Source organism: Protopterus annectens, chromosome 6.part0 (assembly GCF_019279795.1).
Source record: "Protopterus annectens isolate FY-2018-M chromosome 6.part0, PAN1.0, whole genome shotgun sequence".
Classification (NCBI taxonomy): Eukaryota; Metazoa; Chordata; order Ceratodontiformes; family Protopteridae; genus Protopterus; species Protopterus annectens.
In genome coordinates, this window is record NC_056737.1 from 1049232335 (window position 1) to 1049256661 (window position 24327).

General features: G+C 44.6%; 1 protein-coding gene across 2 annotated transcripts in view; it reads right to left on the bottom strand.

Moving 5' to 3' along the window:
* CPSF2 (cleavage and polyadenylation specific factor 2) overlaps positions 1-24327 on the bottom strand; it is an 806201-nt gene that overhangs the window by 553334 nt on the left and 228540 nt on the right. For both annotated transcript variants that reach the window (XM_044074658.1, XM_044074655.1), the window contains exon 3: positions 7828-7987. In XM_044074658.1, the coding sequence (XP_043930593.1) occupies positions 7828-7987 (160 nt within the window). The remainder of the gene's footprint in view (positions 1-7827; positions 7988-24327) is intronic.

A 24327-nucleotide genomic window follows, 5' to 3' on the forward strand; every position in this document is an offset into this window, starting at 1 on the left:
GTCAGGGGCTGCGTAGGCACCTCGCTGAGAACCTGAGCACCTGTAGTCTGCTTTAGCGTGGTGTCGGTAGAAGTTGCGGACCTCGTATGTCGGTCCTTATCTTTGCGTCTTTTACTCAAAACTGGAGTCGGAGTATCCGACGACATAATGTAATTAAACTTTTTGCCAAAATAGTGTTGGGCGAACTCCACCTGACGCTTAATAGTGCGTCTGTTGAATGTAGCACAAAAACAACAGGCCGAGACGTCGTGGTCTGGGCCTAAGCAAGGAATACAGAGGGAATGGAAATCCTTATGCGGTATTTGCTTCCTACATGAAATGCAATTATTAACTTTGTCTGACATCGGTCTGAGGCAAGAAAAGTTTCCCCAACGGGGTACTTAGCTTTCAAGAAGTCTTCAGTTGAAAAATATTCGTAATCTCAGGAGCTGGCCGACCGGCACTTGCGAACTGCTTCTGCTTCGGGCACCGCACGGCAAGAAAGACTGGAGAAAATGGCGTCGGCTGGTTCTTTTATACCCCTGTCGCACTGACGTCAGGGAAGAAGCGACGACATCCGACGCCGGACCTAGACTTTGGAATTCGGCCGACCAAGGACTCACCTGACGGCAGGAAAACCCATCTGTTATGACTGCAGCTGTATGCACGATGAACATCTGAGGAAGGGTGGAGGCAGTCAAGAAGTATTATGGCTGGCTAGCACGCCTTGTAAGACTGCTGTAGCAAATCCAGCTCTGGATTTAGAAAAAATAGGCAAGTAGTAATGCTCGGTGAAGGTGTGTACAGAACTCCAAGTTGCAGCTTCCAGGATGTCCCTGGTGGGGACTCCCCTGAGAAATGCTGTAGAGGTTGAGGTAGCCCTAGTGGAATGGGTTCTGATCCCCTGTGGGGTAGGTTTTCCATGGTGTTTGTAACAGAAATGGATGCAGTGTGCTATCCATTTGGAGATGGTTTGCTTTGAAATGGCCATGCCTTCTGCCCATGTAGCAAAGCTGACTAGTAGCTGGTCAGATTTTCTGAAAGGTTTAGTCCTGTCAAGGTAGAATCTAAGCTGCCTGTGCACGTCCAAGGAGTGCAAGATCCTTTCCCCTTTATTCTGAGGATTAGGGAAAAAAGTTGGTAAATGGATGGATTGGTTTAAAGCCACACTAAATACCACCTTGGACACAAATGATGGGTTAGTCCTGAGTGAAACCCTGTCCGCATGGAAGATAATGAAGGGTTCCACAGCCATAAGGGCCTGCAACTCAGACACTCTTCTTGCTGAAGTGACTGCTAGAAGTAAGGCTGTTTTCCAACAGAGGAATTTTAACTCTGCTGTAGCAGCAGGCTCAAAGGGTGGAAGCGTGAGCTTCTCTAGTACAAAGAGAAGGTCCCAGGCTGGAGTAGGAGCTCTCCTCTGGGGTCTTAAATTGTTAGCTCCTCTCAGGAACTGTTTGACCAGAGGGTGAGAGAAGAGTAGTGGCTCAGTACTGTAATGAGTTGAGATGGCAGAGGCATGAATCTTAATTGAAGAGAAGGATAGGCCTTTGTGGAGCAGTTCTGCTAGATACTCTAGGATTTGAGGTAAGTTGGGCACGGTTGTGTCCTTTCCCTGAGAATGGCTCCAAGAACAGTATCTTTTCCACTTTTCTGAATAAAGTTTCCTAGTACTATGCCTCCTGGTCTCAAGGATGACATCCAGCACCTGTTTGCTGAGGGTTGCTGGTGATGTATTCAGGGGATGAGCCAGGCTGCTAGGTTCAGAGTTTGCAGCTGAGGATGCAAAATCTGGCCCTCCTATTGGGACAGCAGGGAAGGGGTCTGAGGCAGGTGCCAGGGTGGCACTACTGTCAGACTGCGTAAAAGTGGGTACCAGTGCTGGCATGGCCAGTCTGGTGCAATCAGGATTGTCCTTGGCTTGTCCTGTTTGACCTTGAGTAGTACTTTCGAGAGGAGAGGCAGAGGGGGAAAGGCATAGATTGAGAGGTTTTCCCATGTAAAGGACAGGGTATCCACTTTCCATGCTTGGCTGTGGGGAGTTCTGGTGCAAAATTTGCTCAATTAATGGCTCTGGGGGAGGCAAAGAGGTCCACCTCTGGTGTCCCCCACCTGTGGATCAGAAGCTTGAATGATTTGGGTTCCAGTTTCCACTCGTGTGGATCCATTAGATTTCTGCTTAAGTCGTCTTCCAGTGAATTTAGTGTGCCTGGCAGGAACTGAGCTTGCAGGTGCACTAGATTGCTCAAGGTTGTGTTCCACAGAGCCATGGCTAACCTGCAGAGTTGGTAGGAATGAGTTCCCCCCCGTTTGTTCATGTACCACATAACTGTGGTGGTGTCTGTCTTTATCAAGAGTTGTCCTGGAAGGATAAGGTATTTGAAAGCTGTCAGTGCATTCTGTACAGCTAACATTTCTTTTTGTTTGATATGCTGGTGCATTTGTCTTGGGCTCCATTTGCCTTGAATGCATTTGCCTGCCATGTGAGCCCCCCATGCATAGTCTGATGTGTCTGTTGTCAGGGTTTGGGCAGCGGGGGGTTGAGTGAAAAGGAGTCCCCTTGTCGTGGTAGCAGGCCTCTGCCCACCAAATGAACTCTGTCCTTAGGCAAGGAATGATAGGAATCGTTTTCAGGTCCTGAGAATGTTGACACCAGAGACTTAGTACCACTGAAGTTTCCTCATATGCAGTCTTGCATATGGAATTAGTAGAATGCAAGAGGCCATAAACCCTAGGACTTGCAGTATTTTTCTTGCAGATAGCTGGGTTTGGGTGGCCATTTGTTTGAAGTATTTTGTCAAATAAACCTGCTTTTCTGGAGTGAGGAATGCTATCTGGGAAGTTGTGTTCAATCTTGCTCCCAGGAATACAATCTTTTGGCTGGGTACCAGATGTGATTTATTTTCATAGATGGTATACCTCAGAGAAGTTAGAAGTCTCTTTACAAATGTCAGGTGCTGAAGTAGCAATTCCTGACTGTCCGCCTGAATCAGGAAATCGTCCAAGTATGGGTAAATTTGAATTTTTCTCTGCCTGCAGTATGCAATGGCTGGGGCCAGGCATTTTGTGAATACCCTGGGCGCAGTAGATAAGCCAAAGGGAAGTGCAGAGAACTGATAGTGTATAGAGGCGGTCCTGAAACATAGATATTTCCTGCAAGATTCCCTTATGGGGATGTGCAGATAAGCTTCTTTTAAGTCTAGAGTGACCAGCCAGGAGTCCTTGGCTAGCATAGAAAGCAGCTGTTGGAGAGTAAGCATTTTGAATTTTGGAACCACCAGGAAGGTGTTGAGAATTGACAGATCCAGGATTGGGCACCGAGAGTTTTCTTTTCAGGGCAGCAGAAACAGTCTGAAGAATAAACCCTGTCCCCTTATGCTCTGCTGGAATAGGTTGAATAGCCTTGACATTGAGAAGAGAAAGTACTTGCTTTTGGGCCTCCGCCCACTGGTTTGGGGAGAGGTCTGGCAATCCGCTTGGGGTTGGCAGTGAGTGGAAGTAGAATCTGTATCCCTGGGAAACCATGTTTATGACGCATCTGTCCTGGGTAATGCACTCCCAGTTTTTAGCATGCAGGGCGAGTTTTCCTCCTAGGGGTCCAATACTTGGGCAAGGCTGGGAAGGATGAAGGACAAGTCATTGGTGTTTTTGAGATGGAAGCACTCCATTGTTTAGATCTGTGCATACCATGAGACTGTAGTCTTGGTGGTCTGCTGCTCCTGGGTTTGGACTGAGAAGGTCTGTGAGGGACTGGAAAGGACCAGTTTTTTGAAGGCCAATGCCTATTGAATCTAGGTGGCTGTACCTGTAGGAAATCTTTAACAGTCTGCTTTAGTGCCAAACAAACATTCTTGGTTTAATGGAGAATCTAGTAATTTTGCTTTGACATGGTCTGGCAAGATTTGTTCCTTTAGCCAAGCATGCCTTCTAAGAACAGACCCAGTGACAGCAGCCCTGCAAGATGCTTCTAAAGCATCAAAACCACACTGCAAAGTATGTTTTCCAACTTGGTTTGCAGAATGCATTAACTTGTAAATCTTTATGTTCTGCACAATCAGGAATCAACATCATTTTTTTGTTTAATTAGTTCCATAATATGTTGCTGGTACTTCAGCATGTGAAACTGGCAATTTAAAGCCCTGATGGCAAGAGTAGCAGAGGTGTATACCTTCTTCCCCATCTGTCTAAAGCCCTAGAAGCCCTGTCTGAAGGGGTAGGGTTTTTGGCTGTAGTAGCCTTAATGCCTTTAGGACCCTGGGAAATGATCTCTGGATCCGCAGTAGGATTCTTAAACAGAAATTTGAGAGAGTCAGGTATTCTGTAGTAACTATCAGGTATTCTAGGAGCTGGTGGCAAAGTATCAGGGGTAAGACTGGACTCCATGAAGACATCATCTACAATTTCCAGCTAGAGGCCTGTGCTGAGGTAAGTTTACAAACTCCTCGAGTCTCTGTTTTGACTGTGGGTAGTCCTGGCACCCCCAGCGGAAACGCTCTCTGAGGGTATGCAGGGTTTCACCGAAAGAAAAATCCTCTGGTGGGGAGGCAGAGGGAATGGAATCCTCTGCATCAGAATCTTCATAGGTAGATAAAGGTATGTCCTATTAATCTGAGGGGTCAGAGTCATCGGACTCAAGATCAGAAGAATCCAAAGGAAAATCAATTATTTGTCTTTTAGAGGGGGAAGGCTGGCTTCCCCTAATTAAAGTAATAAGGTCTTTGGCCATTCTAAGCATTTGTTTCTGTGGCATGGGAGTTTGAGAATGCGCTTTGGTCGTCGGTTTCCTAGGCGTAGTGCAAACTCTGGGCCTGAGAAATTCACTAGTTTTAGTCTGAAACAAAGTGGTCGGTTTGATACGAACATCGGAAGGTCTGAATAGACCCTCAGAAGCCGGTCCCTGCACGCACAGCAGCTCTGGACCCAACCAAGGTAGAGACATCTGCAGGTTCCATAGTCAAAGAAGCATCTCGCGGCATACCAGACTCCGAATGTGTCTCAGTAGTCGCCTGCAAATCTGTAGAAGCGGATAGGAGGGTATGCAAAAGCACCTCACTGAGTACCAGCAGACTCGGGACTAGCTTAACGGAAGCATTGTCTGCAATTTTGGACCTATGCGGTCTGTCTGTCTTTATCCTTATGTTTTTTTTCAGAAGACTGGTAGTCGGATGGCTTATCATAGCCATTTTGGAATATGGAGAATGAGAGTGAAAGAATTTAGCGACAAAGGTAGCCAGACGACGAACAGTTCAGGCGTTGAACAGGGCACAAAACCGACAGTGAGGAACGTCGTGGTCTGGGCCTAAACAAGTGACACAGTAAGAATGAGGTATTTGCTTTCCACAGGCAAGACAATTATTAATTTATTCTGACATTGGTTAGAGCAAGAAAAAAGGATCCCTACCAGGGTACTTAGCTTTAGAAGACTTCAGGTCTGAAACTCGAATAACGAAAATTTCAGGTAGCGACTGACCGGCACTTGCAAACTGCTTCTGCTTCGGGCTCTGCTTGGCAAGAAAAGCTGATGTAATGGCGCCGGCTGCATACTCCTGACGACCTGACGTCATGGAAGAAGCGACAGCATCCGACGCAGAAATCCCAAGACTCTGGCATTCGGGTTGACTGAGGGCTGCCTGCAGGCAGATAACTCAAGTGTGATGACTGCAACAGTGAAACACGAAGAACAATGAAACGTGCAGAATGGGAGATCTCATTGTCAGAGAAACTGGTGAAATATCCATGGATCAGCTCCAAGAAGAGGTATCTTGCGGCTCCGAGGACTTTGGAACAGACGAACCAGGCTTGTCAATTAGTATAACTCCGATGGCTCCGAGGCCTTAGAAATTTTTGGTAACTTGACTGGCGGCTCCAACTGAGCCGATGTTGCAGGTGATAGTCTCTTTTGGGTTTCTTCCTTTTTTGGAAGAAGGAGAAGAAGAAGAGGAAGAACAACTATGGATAGCTTCCTCAAAAATTGGCTTTAAGAGCCCTTTAAGGATTAATTTGTTTCTCCTTTATTGTAGAACCCTGGCACTGAAGGAATGACAAAATGTACAATCCTCTTGTAAATGAATTGCTCCAAGGCAATACACACACATATGACATGACCGTCTGTGATAGACATTTTTTGTGAACACTTCTGGGAATTTTTAAAGCCCGAAGGCTTATGCTCCCTCTCTTTTGGGTCTTTAGATTTGATAAAGATAAGACCACAATATAATAATAAGAAATTTTAACTACTGAACTACTTAAGCTAAACTGAGTAGTTAACTATGGGAAACATGAAGGAGACAGACAACAAGGGAGTAAAATAGGGCCTCTAACTGAAATGGCCCTATTTCCCAGACAAACAACACACTAACTACAAGCCCTCCAACTAAAACGGATGAAGAGCTCTCTAACTTAAATGAGCTACTAATTAACTACGACAGGACACAACAACAACCACTACAAGGGATACAAGTTAGGTCTACGAAACGACGGCCAAAAGCAGCACCAAAGGGAATAAAACTATAACTATGAAACTACAATGCAAGAAAAGCACAACAATTTAAATATTACCAAATACTAAGCTATCTATTATAAAACAGAACAGAATTACTGGTTCTAAAAGGAAATATGAAGAAAATTTTTCACAACTTAGCCACGGCCAAGATGAGCGCATCCAATCTCGTAAAGTGGCAAACGAGATCTGGGGAATTACACCACTGCATTATGGGATACCCACTTGCCACAAGCCAAGTTTGAGTCTTTCAGCTAGCGTTGTTGCCTTACAGTTAGATGTTGCCCGTTCGCTTCTCAGTTAGAGAGTCTTCTGTGTGGCGACATGTGTGAATGGGCGTTCCTTCGTTGAAGGTTGTGCGTTAGGCCCGGCAAGCCAGCACGTAAAAAAAACCTACTGCCAATCATTAGCGGACCGGAGTTCTGCTGTGGCGACCCCTAACCGGGAAAAGCCGAGACACAAACAATTCAGCTGAGTCGGAGCCAAGAATCGGCTCTGAGACCATCATTGTAAGAATGAAGGCGAGATAGGTCAACATAACACTGGATATTTATGAGTCTGATGTACTTTGTATAATAGTGAACTTGCTCCTGAAACGTCTGTTATTAGGCAAACTGCAAGCTGATAAAACAGGAGCGACAGCTACAGGCTGTGGCTTATCCAGTTGGAAATAGGGATTTCATTCTGTTCCCACAGAAACATCTTTTTCTTCTAGCTAAGGCTTCAGAAAAAAAAAGACCTCTTCTGAAGGGAACTCTGAAGTAAAACTTTTCTTCAGAATCTTCAGCTTGTGGAGAAATTACTGAAGAAAAACACTTGTCTTCCATTCCCTGTTCTTCCAACTAAGAATCAGTATCAGAATGAGACAGAATCCCTGCTTCTATTTGGAGTAAAAAAAAGGTGGGGGGCAGAAAGCTCTGAAGCTTTTGGGATCCAAACTACCATTTTTATGGCTCTGCTCAATCCACTTATAACTTGTGAAAGCTACCCTTCTCATATCCTTGGCAGGATATATCCCAATTAGCTTAACTACTACAGCAGTGATCTAATGCCGAACATCTACAAATCAGCTCTGTTCTGTTCTTTGTTTTTTTTTTCACCCAAGCCCCACACACACACACACACACACACACACACACAAAAATAAAAATGTAGCCTAGACACTATTAGCATATTTTCAAACACTATCAGCTTTCAAACTAAGAAGCATTCTTCAAATTTATACCTTTTGTCTATGAACTTGTACAAATAACAGAACAGAAGCATACTGCTTGTAGCTTATGCTGCATTCTACTTATAATTTATGCTACATTCATCGGTTAAAACAAGATATTTACTAGACACTGTACCTGATAAAGATCATACATAAACATTTGACCCATTTTGTATACTGGAATGGTGGCATAAATGTAGCAATTTAATCCCAGTCTTCCAACTGCATATGGGAGGGCTCCAAGATGTAAAGGGTCCGGATGAGAGAGTAGAACTGCATCAATCTGTTGGACATACCTGAAAAATAAAATATCTGCATAAGACTAGTAGCAGAAATCAAACTGTCACATGCTTCCCTTGCTGCAGTTGCTTGTGTCTTCCACAGTCATTATCTAATGAAATCTAAAACCAGCAACTGAAAAAAATGTTTGATTATGTCATGTTTTCGACTGCAAGATTTTTAGATTTTTCTTTCTTTAACAAATTGTCCAACTTGCCTTTGCAATAATTTTGTCTATTTTATATGTGGAGCTTTTCTCCCTGGGCCTCTACAGAACATGGGCTCATGCCCAGACTTTCCCAGTAAACATATGTAAAATATAAATAAATAAATAACTAAAATGGTTTTGCGCAGTACAAATGGTCCTGCAATGCTCTCAGGGAGATCATTTTATAACTGGTTCACTAATCAAATGGCAGGGATGCAGACAATCCTGATGTCATTTTGTTTTCTAGCCAAAGGTACTTCTTCCCATAATGTCGCAAAATATGCTGCTTTCTTCCTTTTCCCAGAATGCCATTTTGTAAAACATATTTGGATAGTAATGTTCACATCTATTACTATAAGACAGCTACAACATTACTGTTAATGCCACAGTTAATAATCAGTTTAGCCTTCTTCTCACAGATATTAATCAGTGTCTTAGTTCAGTAGCATACACCTTGTTACATTTTACTGTTGCTGCATTATAACGTTTATGTTCTTTCTAAAACATATTCCAAACAATAACATGCAACACACAAACTTGTCAACTGAAAATGGAGATATGTCAATCTTAGGGGGTGCAGGGGGCAATATGCCCCCCCCCAAAAAAAGGAGTTTACAAGAGAAGACAGATGTTCAAAATTCGCTCTTTTCCAGGTTTTTCGGTCATTTTTTTTCAGCTTGTTGGCATTTGGCATTTTGACTGCTGACATTAAAAGGGAGCCATTTCAAACTGTTCTTCTTCATTCTTATACTATTATTTTCTTCCTCTAAATAAGATGCTGGCCTCCTTAGTAACTCCTCATAAGTAAACTCTTCTACTTAAATTATTTGCCATTCTCCCCTGAATTAAGTAACATTTAGCTCCATTTTCTTAGAAGCCTTGCAACAATGGACACCAAATTAATTCAAATATGGCCTAACCAAGCCATTATAAGAGGATTATGATTTCTAGTCATCTGGGAACCAACCCTCCTGTCACACACCCTGTCATTTGAATGGGCTCTCTAATTTGAGTAATTATTACTCACAAATCACTTCTGTCCCCATGTACCCTGCAGTAACGCACCAAATTCTTTTTTTTCTTGGATTACAGTTACGAGATGTCTATGTCTATGTTTATGTCTGAATACGTGACAGCTCAATTGCCATTTAACTATACACACTACTTTTAGTCCGGTCTCTCTATAGATAGGTATTTGTTTATTTAATTTGCTGACTGGGTAGATGTGCTGATTTAACATTTATTTTACTATTATTTTACATCTGTTAACTGAGAAATTCCGACTGGACTAGCTCCATTTTCAGCGGAGGCCCGGGGAGAAAAGCTCCGACATCTAGTTGTACAAAAACATTACAGCAAGTATAATGCACAAATAAGATGTAGTAAACAGGTTACAACATATATGGTGAACACAGTAATATAACACGAAATAACTAAAAACACTCCAAATAAATGATTGTACAGAAAATAAGTAAAATGACAATGTCAGTTACACATTGGTAAGAGAAGAAAAAAAGTACATTCTACAGTTAAAAGTTCAACTTTTCAAATGAACAAGCAGGCAGGTGATCAGAGAGCAATTTGGAGAGTTAATAGCAGTATGGTTAAGGTTATGTGATACAGGAACATAACCAGGTACTAAGGAGATGTGATTTGAGGGAGTTTTTGAATATAGAGTTGGAGGGAGCAATGGTCACGAAATGGGGTAGAGAGTTCTAATTCCTGGCAACAGTGTGGGAGTAGAGTGCTTACTCTGCATTATTACTGGCCTTGGTGATGGACAGAAGAGATTTTTCACTAGATCTGAGGAACTGGTTCGCAGTGTAGACAGTAAGCAGACTGGATATTGAGGGGGGGTCAGGGTATTTGAGAATACTGTAACTTGTACCCAGCCCTAACAATGGGTGACTTCAACTACCCCACCCATTAACTGGGAAAACTACTCGTGTACCAACTCCTTAGCTCAACGCTTTCTGAAATTCATAAACTCCAATGCCTTGGATCAACTTATCCACACCCCCACCAGGGGCAACAATATCCTAGACCTAGTCATTACCAACATGAGTGACCAGTATTCCACACCTGAAGTCAACTCCTTGTTGGTCTGATCCGACCATAAGCTAATCACCCTTGATAGCCACATCCCGCCCCCACCCCCCATTAAGGAAACCACGGTAAAAAATTTCTACAAAACTAACTTCATGCTTCTTAAGACAGAAGTGGTGAAGTTCATGACACCCATGCAGATGGACAATACAGTTACAACTGCTGAATCCTACACAAATGCACTCTATAAGCACTTACACCCAGTTCAGGTTTGTGAAAGGCAGATCATGCCTCCTGAACCTGATAGACTTCTTTGAGGCAGTCACCAAAGCCGTAGATGAGGGTAAGATGGTTCACACAGCCTATCTTGACCTCGCCAAGGCTTTCGACACCATCCCCCATTCTGGAATTATAGCTATCCCAAACAGAACCAAGACGCTATTCTCCAAAAAAAGGAAGCCAATCTAGTGGTCCCCTGCCATAAACAAACTGTACAACAGAAGGAAGAAACTGTTACAAAAGAGAGTAAAATCCCATGAGTGGAGAAGCTCCCTGGTCAGCCTCAGTAAGAAGCAGAGATGCCTTATAAGATCCTCCAAAGCTAGTTACGAAAACAAAATCGCCACTAATTCTAAGGACAACCACAAAGCATTCTATAGCTATGTCAATAATCTCGATGGCAACACCCAGATCTGCTCTGAGTTACAGCACAACGGCACGAAAATGACAGCACCAACTGATATTGCCACCATCCTGGCAGATAAGTTCAGTGCGAACTTTACCCCCCCCCCCCGCCACCTACTAAAGGGCCCATATCTATACAGGAAGAATGCAGAGTCCCTGTAATCACAACTACGCAGGTAAAAGCTGCACTCTCTAAAGCCAAAAAAGTACAGTTTTGTACCTACCATAAATGTAGATGTCCGAGAGGAATGCATCTGCAGTCCTTACAAATGGGTTGTCCTGTCGTCAGGCAGCCCTTCGGTCGGCCGGATTCCAAAGTCTGGGTCTGGCTTCGGCTGGTGTCGCACTTCACCCGACGTCATTGTGGCAGTTACTCGGGTATAAAGGCATCAGCCGATGCCATTTTCCTCAGTGTTTCTTGCCCCAGATGCCAGGTGCCCTCTTGGTAGGCTAAATTTGGATAAATGCCAAAGTTTCCAAATAGTAGAGAGCAAACACACAAAATAAACATGTATGTACATATATACAAACAAATACGCCATAATAGATCCCCCCCAAGCTAGCTAAAGATTGGTAAGTACCCTAGGAGTACCTCAGAGGGGAAGGAGGGTGGGTAATCCTGACTGCAGATGCATTCCTCTCGGACATCTACATTTATGGTAGGTACAAAAAGTACAGTTTTGTACCTACCATAAATGTAGATGTTCGAGGATCCACATTGCTGCAGTCCTAACCATTGGGTAGTCCGCTGTCCAGTCGGCCCGAATACCAAAGTATATGGCTGACGTCGGTCAAGGCGCATTAGACTGACGCCAGTACGCCAGGGTACTAATGCGCAGGACCGACGCCATATCTTCAGTCTTTTCTTGCCCCAGATGTCAGAAGACCCTAAAAAAAACAAGGCCCAAACCAAAACACCAAAAAGCCCTGCACCAAACTTATATACAATATATATATATATATATATATATATATATATATACAGATGTACAATAATATACAGCAACTCACACCACCACCCCTAAACACAGAGGGAAGGAGGAGGTAAATTGGACTGCAGCAATGTGGATCCTCGAACATCTACATTTATGGTAGGTACAAAACTGTACTATGTTCTTCATTCCACATTGCTGCAGTCCTAACCATTGGGTAGAATCCCAAAGCAGAGGTAAGGGAGGCTGGCAAATCATAAAGAAGCAGGAGCTGCCAACATGCCTTGCAAAATGGCTGTGGCAAAACCAGCCCTAGATTTAGAGTAGAGAGGAAGGTGGTAATGCTTAGAGAAAGTATGCACTGAACTCCAAGTAGCTGCCTCTAAAATATCCTTAGTTGCCACCCCCCTTAAAAATGCTGTTGAAGTGGCAGTAGCCCTAGTGGAATGAGGCCTAATTCCAGCTGGAATCTCCTTGCCATGATGGGAATAACAAAAGAAATGCAAAACCCAATCCACTTAGAAATAGTTTGCTTAGACACAGGCTTGCCCTGAGAACTCAAAGCAAAAGAAACAAACAACTGCTGAGACTGCCTGAAATCCTTAGTCCTGCTTAAATAATAACGCAACTGCCTATGTACATCTAAAGTGTGCAAAATCTTTTCCCCTTTATTTTGGGGATCTGCATAGAAAGTAGGCAAATGAATAGTTTGGTTTAAAGCCACACTAGAAACCACCTTGGGCATAAAGGAAGGATTAGTACGTAATGATACCCTATCCTTATGGAAAATCAGAAAGGGCTCTACTGCCATAAGGGCCTGCAACTCAGAAACCCTTCTTGCAGAAGTAATAGCCAACAAAAAAGCAGTCTTCCATGACAAATATTTTAAATCAGCAGTACCCGAGGCTCAAAAGGTTGTAGAGTAAGTTTTCCAACACAAAATTGAGATCCCAAGCAGGAGTAGGAGCTCTAATGGGGGTCTTATATTCTTTGCCCTCTGAGAAACTGCTTGAACAAAGGATGCGAAAACAATGGTGGGTCACAATCATAGTGAGCTGAAATTGCTGCAGCATGAATCTTAATGGAAGAGAAGGACAAACCTTTGTCCAATAACTCAGTAAGATATTGTAGAGCCACACTCAAATTAGGCTCAGAAATCTCCAAATTCCTTGCTGCACTCCAAAATAAAAATCTCTTCCATTTTTCTGCATACACTTTCCGTGTACTAGGTCTTCTAGCTTCCATAATCACATTTAAAACTTGTTGAGGAAGTTGAGACCGGCTGTCTCTCAAAACAGAATATGCCATGCTGTTAGATGAAGAGAACGAAGCTTGACATTGAGCAGGTGGCCTTCTCTCTGAGACAAAAGGTGTGGAATCAAGGGTAAAGGCCATGGAGGCTTCTTTACTAGACTCCTCAGTAATGGGTACCAGTGCTGCCGAGGCCAATCTGGAGCTATTAAAATCATCCTTGGCTTGTCTTGTCTGACCTTTAGAAGCACCTTTGGAAGAAGAGGCAGAGGTGGAAACGCATACACATGAAGATTTTTCCAACTGAAAGAAAGAGCATCCACTTTCCAAGCTGTGTGATGTAACCTCTTTGTGCAAAACTTTGGCAGCTGGTGGTTTAGTGGGAAGCGAACAGATCTATGTCTGGAGTTCCCCAGGACACTGTCAACTTTTGAAATACATGAAGATCCAGTTTCCACTGTGGGGATCCATGATTTGTCTGCTTAACACATCTGCTAAGGAGTTCTGTGCTCCCGCAGAAACCTTGCCTGAAGAGTTAGTTGCAAGCTGGCGCAGTCTCCCATAAAATCATTGCTTGCCTGCACAATGGGTAAGAATGTGTTCCCCCTTGTTTGTTGATGTACCACATGACAGTTGCGTTGTCTGTTAGAATCAACACCTGCCCTGGAAGAAGTAACTCCTTGAAAGCCATTAATGCAAACTGGACTGCTAACATCTCTTTCATGTTGATATGTAGATGCTGTAGTCTGGCAGGCCACTTGTCTTGTATCCACTTTCCATTTAGATGAGCTTCCCAAGCAATGTCTGAGGCATCTGTCGTTAGAATCTGACTCGCCTCTGGCCGGGTCACAGAGAGTCCCTTGTTTAGGTGACATTCCTGAGCCCACCACAAAAATTCCTTTTGAATGCAAGGTATTATTTGAATGACAGTGTCCAAATCCTGGCAGTGCTGTGTCCATACATTTTGAGATACCATTGCAGCTTCCTCATATGCAGTTTGGCATTGGGAAGCACCAGAATACAAGATGCCATGAACCCTAATGCTTGAAGGACTGTCCTTGCAGTCAGCACGGACTGATGAGATAGTTGATGAAAGTAAAGGGATAGACTCTGTTGTTTGTCCGGGGTTAAAAAGGCCATCTGGGCTGCTGTATTCAGTCTCACACCCAGAAAGCACATGTCTTGAGAGGGTACTAGACTGGACTTTATTTCGAGCACAGAATACCCTAGGCATCTTAGCACTGCTATAACATATTCCAGATGCTGTAGAAGGTCCTCCTTTTCTTGAGCCAGAATCAGGCAGTCGTCCAAGTAAGGATAGATTTGAATTCCTTTTAGTCTGAAGTAAGCTATCACTGGAGCCAGAACCTTTGTGAATACTCTGGGCGCAGTAGATAAGCCAAAGGGCAATGCAGAGAACTGATAATGAGAATTTCCAGCTCGAAACGCAGATACTTCCTGCAACTTAGTCTTATAGGCACATGAAGGTAAGCTTCCTTGAGATCTAAAGTTACCATCCAGTGGTCTTTGCCCAGCAGAGGTAAAAGCTGTTGTAACGTCAACATCTTGAACTTGGGAATGTCCAGATAAGTGTTGAGGATAGATAAATCCAAAATTGGTCTCCACGTGTTCCCCTTCTTTGGTACTAGGAACAGGCGAGAATAAAATCCTAGGCCCCTTTCCGATACAGGGACTGACTGAATGGCCCCTATTTGGAGTAACAGAGAAATTTGCTTGTGAGCCTCTTTCCTTTGTGTAGGAGGAACGCCTGGCATGCCTTTGAAAGGGGGCAATGTATGGAAATAAAACCTGTAACCGTGGTGAATGATATCCAACACCCATCTGTCTTGAGTAATTAAATCCCAATTTTCTTTGAAAAGAGACAGTCTTCCTCCCAAAGGAGCTGCCAGACGAGAATCTACTGGCAGCTGAAAAAGCAGGTCATTGGGTCTGTTTACGAAGGACTGACCCCTGCCCTCACCAGAAGTCTGAGCAGGTGAACTCCTGATCTAGGCCTAAAAGAACCTTGAGCTCTGCCCCTACCACGCCTAGACCTACCCCTAGACTGGGAATCATACGCAGGATATGTCCATCCCTTAGTAGGCCAATTTCTACTAAACTTCGTGGCTGCACCTGCAAAAATCTTTAACAGTTTGCATAGACTTAGCTTTGTCCTCCATTTTCTTCAGGACTGCTTCCACAGGCGAACCAAACAACACATCAGACTGTAAAGGAGCATCCAAAATCCTTGTCTTAACATGCTCAGCTAAATTCTGATCCCTCAACCAGGCATGCCTGCGAAGAACAGAACTAGTGGCAGCCACCCTCGAGGAGGCCTGCACAGCATCAAAACCACATTGCAAAGAATGCTTACCCACTTGTTCAGACACATGAAGTAAATCCAGCAACTCTTTACACTCTATACCTTCCGCCAAAGCATCCACCTTAGATTTCAATTGTGAAAGGAGATAATTTTGATATTTTAGCATGTGAAACTGACAATTCAACGCTCTCATGGCTAGAGTGGAAGAAGTATACACTTTCTTTCCCCACCTATCCAAAGCCCTTGCCTCTTTATCAGTGGGAACAGGATTTTTAACCACAGAGGCCTTAACACCTTTAGGCCCCTGAGAAACAGTTTCTGGGTCCGCCCTAGGACTCTTAAACAAATACTTATGAGCTTCGGGCACCCTATAGTACCTATCAGGTTTAACAGGAGCAGGAGGCAAAGAGTCAGGGTTCAGGGAAGCCTCTGCAACAACAACTACCACCACATGCAACGCAGGATGTATAGCTAAGGGCCTATGTTGTGGTAAAATAAGAATTCCCTAAGCCTTTTCCTGGAATCAGAGTAATCTTGGCCTTCCCATTTAAAGTGTTCCCTCATGGAATGCAGAGTCTCTGAAAATGAGAAATCCTCAGGAGGAGAAGCTGTAGGTGTGGAATCATCCACATCAGAATCAGAATAAGGAGGAAAGTCCTGTAATTCTTCCAGAAGACTCAAGCCTCTGAATACTGTTCCAAACTCTCAAACTCAGGTTCCACCCTAGGCCTCTTATCAGGAGGGGGCATAGAGCCTCTAATCATAGTAATTAAATCTTCTGCCATTTTAAGCATATGTTTCTTAGGCACAGAACCTGAAGTGCTAGGAGAAACCCCACTGTAGCTGAACTTGGCCTACCTCTGAAAGAAGTTTTGGCAACAGTAGGAGAAGCTCTAACTAACTTGGGAACAGAGGGAAGAACAGTTACCTGAGAAGCCCCCTCAGCCTGGCCTACCTCCTGAGAGGGCACATCCTGTAACAATAAAGTGTCTGCCTGAGACTCCAAAGAAACTCCTGGCAAAACCTCTGGCTCCACAGAGTTTTCTAAAGAACCGGCGTCCGGGACTGCCGGTTCATCAACCCTAGGCTTCGCTGTTTTGTCTTTGCGCTTCTTAGAAGCGCCGGAGCATCCGACGGCATTTTGTAATTACAACGCTTCCCAAACACTAACCTGGCACAGTCTAACCTTCTCTTAATAGTGCGTTTATTAAATCTAGCACAAGAGCGGCAACCAACAACGTCGTGCTCAGGCCCTAAACAAGGTATACACAGAGTATGGTAATCCCTATGAGGTATCTGTTTCCCACAAGAAATACAGTTATTCACTTTTTCTGACATCCGGTTAAATACTGAGGCAAGAAAAACCAAAATGCTCTAACGGGTACTTAGCCAACTTTGATTCGGTCTGAAACTCCGACTTCGGAAATATTTCAGAACGCCAACCTGCACTCGCAAGAACTGCTTCTGCATCGGACCATGCGGCAAAAAAGACTGAAGATATGGCGTCGGTCATGCGCATTAGTACCCTGACGTACTGACGCCAGTCTAATGCGCCTTGACCGACGTCAGCCATATACTTTGGTATTCGGGCCGACTGGACAGCGGACTACCCAATGGTTAGGACTGCAGCAATGTGGAATGAAGAACATCTGTACTATGTCCTTCAAGGATGCATCTGCAGTCCTTACAAATGGGTAGAATACCATAGCTAAACTAGGGGAGGAGGAAATGAGAATAGATTATGGTGTAGTCAGGATCCCTTGCAAAACAGCAGTGGCAAAGCCAGCACGGGATCTAGAGTATAGTGGTAAGTTATAATGCTTGGCAAATATATGCACGGAGGTCCAAGTAGCAGCCTCTATAATGTCCTTGGTAGCCACTCCTCGTAAGAAAGCTGTGGTAGTGGCTGTGGCCCTTGTGGAGTGAGGCCTGATGTTCTCTGGAGTTTTCTTTCCATGGTAGGAGTAACAAAGTCTAATGCAATTTCCTATCCATTTGGAGATTGTCTGTTTAGAAATTGGTTTTCCTTCTTTTCCTGTTGCATAAGCTACCAGAAGCTGGTCAGTTTTTCTATTGTTTTTTGTCCTGTCCAGGTAGTAGTGTAATTGCCTGTGTACATCCAAGGTATATAAGAGCTTTTCTCCCCTGTTCTGTGGATTGGGGAAGAATGTAGGAAGGTGGATAGCCTGATTTAAAGAGACTCTGGATACCACCTTAGGCATAAATGTAGGATTTGTTCTCATGGACACTCTATCTTGATGGAAGATCAGGAAGGGTTGTACTGCCATTAATGCTTGTAGTTCAGAGACCCTTCTTGCTGAAGTTATTGCCAGCAGGAAGGCAGTCTTCCAGGATAAGTATTGCAAGTCTGCTGTAGCTGCTGGCTCGAAAGGAGGTAGAGTCAGTTTTTCTAGCACAAAGTTCAAGTCCCATGCTGGCAATGGAGGTTTCCTGGGAGGTTTTACATTTTTAATTCCCCTCAGAAAATGTCTGAGCAGGGGATGCGAGAAGACAGGAGGATGCAAGCTGTACTGTGCTGAAATAGCTGATGCATGTATCTTGATGGAGGAATAGGACAGGCCTGTGTGGTAGAGCTCAGCCAAGTACTCCAGGATGTTGGCTATGTTCACCAGTGTCACGTCTTGCCCTTTTGCAGCACTCCAGATGAGATATCTTTTCCATTTTGCTGCATAATTCTTTCTTGTTGAAGGTCTACGAGCCTCCAGGATTATGTCCTTAACCCTTTGGGATAAATTTGGGTTAATTTCTGTCATGTAATGTTCCAGGCAGTTAGCTGCAGAGTTTTAGGTTTGGATGCAGAATGTTGTAGTTGTTCTGTGTCAGCAGTAATGGGATCAGGGCAGTTTCCATATTTGTTCCCGGACATGCTCCTCAGCAGTGGGTACCAATGTTGTCTTGGCCAGTCTGGGGCTATCAGAATGATCCTCGGACGTTCCTCTTTGATCTTGAGAAGCACCTTGTGCATCAAAGGAAGTGGTGGGAATGCGTATGCTGTCAGGCTTTTCCAATTGAAGGATAGGGAGTCCACCTTCCAAGCAAGTGGGTGGTAAGTCCTTGTGCAGAATTTCTTCAACTGGTGATTGTATGGGGATGCAAACAAGTCTATTTGTGGTAATCCCCATTTTCTTGTGATGGCTTTGAAGATGTCCGGATGCAGCATCCATTCGTGGGCATCTGTTGTAGTTCTGCTTAAAATGTCTGCTAGAATGTTTTCCTTCCCTGGTACACAAATTGCCTGTAACTGAAGGTTGTAACTCAGAGCCACATCCCATAGGTCTAGTGCCAGCCGGCACAGGGGGTATGAGTGTGTGCCTCCCTGTTTGTTGATGTACCACATAACTGTGGTGTTGTCTGTCCTTATCAACAGCTGGCCTTCGTGGAGAAGAGGTCTGAATACCTGGATTGCCAATTTTATTGCCATCATTTCTTTTAGATTTATGTGCAGATGCAGTTGGTCTTGAGTCCATAGGCCTTGAATGCACTTGTCCATCATGTGTGCCCCCCAACCGAGGTCTGAGGCATCTGTCGTGATAGTTTGTCTTGGATGACTTTTGCTGAAGGGCAGTCCTGTGTTTGATTGACAGGCCTGAGCCCACCATAAGAACTCTTGCTTCAGGCATGGGATCATTGGAATTTTGGTTTCCAGGCTGTGCTTGTGCTGAGACCACAAATTCTTTAGGTACCACTGTAGCTTTCTCATATGAAGCCTGGCATGAGGGACCAGAATTATGCAGGATGCCATGAAGCCTAGAGCTTGTAACACTTTTCTTGCAGTTAGATGGCTCTGTTTTGTTAATGCCAAGAAATAGAGAGGAAGTTGTTCTTTCTTTTCTGCAGTTAGAAATGCCATTTGTTTTGATGTGTCCAGTTCTGCACCCAGAAAGGTTATTATTTGGGATGGAATCAGCCTTGACTTTTTTGTATTGACTGTGTATCCCAGGGCTTGTAGCAGGTAGATGACTCTTTGTAAGTCTTCTGTTAATTTGTTTTGTTGTCCGCTTGTATCAGGCAGTCGTCCAGGTAGGGATAGATTTGAATTCCCTGAAGTCTGCAATGAGCGATTACTGATGCCAGGCATTTCGTGAACACTCTGGGCGCAGTAGATAAGCCAAAGGGCAATGCTGAGAATTGATAATGCTCTGATCCTGCAAGAAATCTGAGGTATCTTCTGCAAATTGGTCTTATGGGGACGTGCAGGTATGCCTCCTTGAGATCTAGAGTTACCAGCCAAGACTCCTTGCCCAGCATGGGAAGAAGCTGCTGTAGAGTCAGCATTTTGAATTTTGGAACAATGAGGAATGTGTTTAGAGCGGACAGATCTAGAATAGGCCTCCATTTGTTTTCTTTTCTTGGTACCAGGAAGAGCCTGGAATAAAATCCCTTCCCTTGCTCCATAGATGGTACCTTTCCACAGCTCTGATTCTTAATAATTGAGATATTTGTTTTAGAGCTTCTGCCCTTTGAGTAGGTGGTAGGTTCGGCATTCCTCTCTTTCCTGGTAGAGTATGGAAATGGAACCTGTAACCTTGGTCTATAGTTTGCAAAATCCATTTTTCTCTTGTAATGCAGTGCCAGTTTCTTGAAAATAAGGTTAGCTTTCCGCCTAAGGGTGCTTCTAGTTGTTCCCTGGTAGGCGGTGCCACCGCCAAGTCACTGTGATTGAGTTGTTGTAGTGGTGGTGGCTGTATCCGTGCCTCGTTGGTTGTTACCCTGCCACTGGCGACCCCTGTAGGCACCTCTGGATTGGTTTCTGCCTCTAGAGCCTATTCCTGCCTCTTTGTGCCTTAGAGGACTCGAAAGGACCAATTCTTGGAGGGCCAATTCCTGCTAAACCTTGGAGGTTGAACTTGTAAGAAATCTTTTACTGTTTGCACAGATTTTGCTTTCTCTTCCATCTTTTCAGAACCTGCTGTGCGGGGGGCACCAAATAAATTGACCTTGTCCATAGGTGCATCCAAAAGCTTAGATTTGACATGGTCTGGTAATGCCTGTTCTTTCAACCATGCATGCCTCCTGATAACTGTGCCCATCATGGCTGATCTAAAGGAAGCCTCCAGTGCATCATAGCCACATTTTAAAGAATGGTTACTAACCTGCTGTATGTTATGTAACATTTCTTGAACATACTTTTATCTAAAGATTCTTCAGAGGACAGCTTTTTAGTCAACTGGTCAAGCATAAACTCTTGATATTGAATCATATGAAATTGGCAGTTCAAAGCTCTAGCTGACAAAGTAGCAGAGGTGTAAACTTTTTTACCCCATCTCTCTAAGGACCTGGATTCCCTTTCAGAGGGGAGGGGGTTTTTAGAAGAAGTAGCTGCTACAGCTTTAGGGCCCTGAGAGATAGTCTCTGGATCTGCAAAAGGGGCCTTATATAAGTGGTGATGAGTGTCCGGGACCCTGTAGTACCTATCTGGTTTAACAGGAGCCGGAGGTAAAGTATCAGGAGAAGTGCAAGCATCATTAAATGCATCATCAACAACAGATAGAACTGGAGGAATAGCTAAAGGCCTATGCTGTGGCAAGTGTAGAAAGGTCCTAAGCCTTTTTCTTGAGTCTGAGAAATCTTGGCCCTGCCACTGAAATTGTTCCCTCATAGCATGCAAGGTTTCCCCAAAGGAAAATTCCTCAGGAGGAGAGGCTGAAGGGATGGACTCCTCAGCATGGGAGTCTTCGTAAGGAGAATAAGAAGCCTCAGGAGGATCTGAATGTTCTGAATCATCAGAAGAATCATCTGTGGCTACTGGCTCAGGGGGCTCTGCTCTAGGCCTCTTTTCTGGAGGAGGGAGAGAGGCCCTGTCTGGATGAGGCTGGGATCCACGGATTAAAGTGATGAGATCCTGTGCCAAAGAAAGCATATGGGAGCTGGTGCTGGGCCTGTGAGAGGGGGGCTTGGCAGGCACAGGTTTGGAAGTTTTGGCTGCTTTAGCCCTGGAAAAGGCCTTAACAGACATAGCTGGAGGAGGCCTAGCAGCTCCACGTGCAGGAGTAGAAATATCTAGTGGAATGGTGTCTGATAAATCCTGTGAAATCGCAACAGAAGGCTGGATTTCAGAAGCCGTTTCTACCAGAATAGAAGAGGCCTCGGTAGAAGGCAAGTTATCGGCTGAAGAAAGAACCGCTTGCTCGGTTTCGGCCGAAACCGAGACACTCGTGGATTGCTTAGCCGCGGTTTCAGCCGAAACCGCTGACCGCGAGTGTCGGTCCTTTTCTTTGCGTTTTTTAGTTATTTATGAGTCGGAGGATCCGACGGCATAATGTAGGCAAAATCGGAGCCTAAAATTTGTTCGGCAAAGTCCGAGCGGCGTCTAAGCGTCCGCCGGTTAAAAGAAGCACAGGCTAGACAAGCTGCTACGTCGTGGTCTGGGCCTAAACAATGTATGCAATAGGAGTGGAAATCTTTATGAGGTATTTGTTTCCCACAAGATAAACAGTTATTAACTTTCTCTGACATCGGCTGAGGCAAGAAAGAGTCCCCAACGGGGTACTTAGCTTTATAGAAGTCTTCGAAGTAGTATTCGGTAGTAGTAATCTCTGGATCTGACCGACCGGCACTTGCGAACAGCTTCTGCTTCGGGCGCCACGCGGCAAGAAAGACTGAGGAAAATGGCGTCGGCTGATGCCTTTATACCCGAGTAACTGCCGCAATGACGTCGGGTGAAGTGCGACACCAGCCGAAGCCAGACCCAGACTTTGGAATCCGGCCGACCGAAGGGCTGCCTGATGACAGGACAACCCATTTGTAAGGACTGCAGATGCATCCTTGAAGGACATCACAGCATCCATGGGACTGGACAACATCCCAGGCTGCGTTTTACACAAAATTCAGAACGAGCTGGCTCCCCACTTAAGCACCATGTTCAATAATAGCCTCACATCAGGCTTTGTGCCCACTGAATGGCGCACAGCAACAGTTATCTCACTCCACAAAGGGGGAGCCACCACTTATCCCGGGAACTATCGACCTATTAGCTGGACGAGCCTGGTCTGCAAGGCCATGGAACGTATCATTATGGAACTCAAACAAAGATATTGGTAACCTCCAAAGTCTGGATCCCACCCAGTTCAGGTTTGTGAAAGGCAGATCATGCCTCCTGAACCTGATAGACTTCTTTGAGGCAGTCACCAAAGCCGTAGATGAGGGTAAGATGGTTCACACAGCCTATCTTGACCTCGCCAAGGCTTTCAACACCATCCCCCATTCTGGAATTATAGCTAAACTCACTAAACTAGGTATAAATCCCTACGTCACAAGATGGGTTGCCAACTGGTTCACTGACAGAACCTACACTGTAAAAGTTGCAGACTCCAAATCTGACATCAAAGCAGTGACAAGTGGAGTACCACAGGATTCTGTCCTGGGACCTCTCCTGTTTAGTATCTACTTCTCTGAAGTACAAGCTAACACAGAAGGCCTCTGGCTAATGAAGTTTGCAGATGACTGCAAACTAGGAGCCATAGTCAAGTCCCCAAATGATGTGAACATCCTACAGAAGGGCCTCGCTGAGACAGATGCCTGGTGTCAGAGCCATGGCCTCAAGCTCAATGCCAAAAAGTGCAGTGTCATCCCCCCTTTGGTAAAAACTCTGTACCCATGAACTACCACATAGACACCAATCTACTTAACACCAAATGTGTGATAAGAGACCTTGGGACCCAGGTGGACAGTAGTCTCTCCTTTGATAGTCACATCGCCACAGTAGTCAGGAAGTCCTTCTACGTGGCACACCTCATCATAAAAGGGTTCTCATCCAGGAAAAAAAGAGTCATTGTTCCCCTCTACTCGACACTTATTAGACCCATTATAGAGTACAATGCCCCTTTTGGAATGTACCGCACAAGATATCTGCAGCAGCCGGAAAGGCCACAGAAGTACCTCAGAAAGAGGATTACTGGCCTCAAACAAATGCCCTACACTGACCGCTTCAGAAAACTCCAGCTTTACTCCGTAGCATATCGCCCACTTCGAGGTGATCTCTGCCTAACATATAAAGCTATGTCAAACCCAGAGCTGTTGGACATGCTACACCTAAAGAAATCCCAATCCCTCCGAGCTACACGCTCTAGGGACATAAACCTTGTCACCACAATAAACAGGACATGCTGGAGGGATAAACTGCTGTCCCAGAGACTTCCCATACTTTGGAACAGGCTACCCAGCTATGTCAAGCAAAGTTCTTCATTAGCACTCTTCAAGAAAAATCTTGATGAGTGGATGGGAAATAGGAAATACACCCCGGGGATCACTTCTGTGTCTCTGCTCAACAGTGGCACAGGAAAATAACTTTCTTGGGTGGCGTAAGCCAGGGAACTTTGTTGGCTAGGCTTACGTAGGCCCTTGGGCAAATAGCCTAGTACCTACCTATGAGCTGGTGATAGTTAAGTAGCTGTGGTAACTCAAGCCATTTTAGTTCTTTTAGTGCAGTACAATGATGGGTTCTATAGGTTGAGTTAGTAGCAAACCTGGCTACTTTATTGTAGCATGATTCTAGATTGTCTAGGTCACACTTTCTGATTTGGGTGAAGATTGGTGCTGTGTATAACAGAGTTGAGAGGAGGTGGCTTTGTGTGCAAGACTCTGGCTTTTTGTGAGAGAAATGACTTATGCCTGTATAGGGAGCCTAGCTTTTTGTGCACTAGTTTTATGGTATGTGAGATGTGGACATCAAAGTGAAGATTATTGTCAATTTCAATGCCCAGGAGTTTGGTGTGGCTAGAGGGGGAGATGGTGGTGCTGTCCTTAGATGTTATGGTAAAGGGGGGGTTGATCTATTAGGGGAAAATAGTAGCAATTTTGTCTTTTTGGAATTTAGAATTAGTTGGATACCAGAGATCCATTTTGCTACAGAGTTAAAGGTATCCTGAGTAAGTGTTTGCAGGGTGGTGGGAG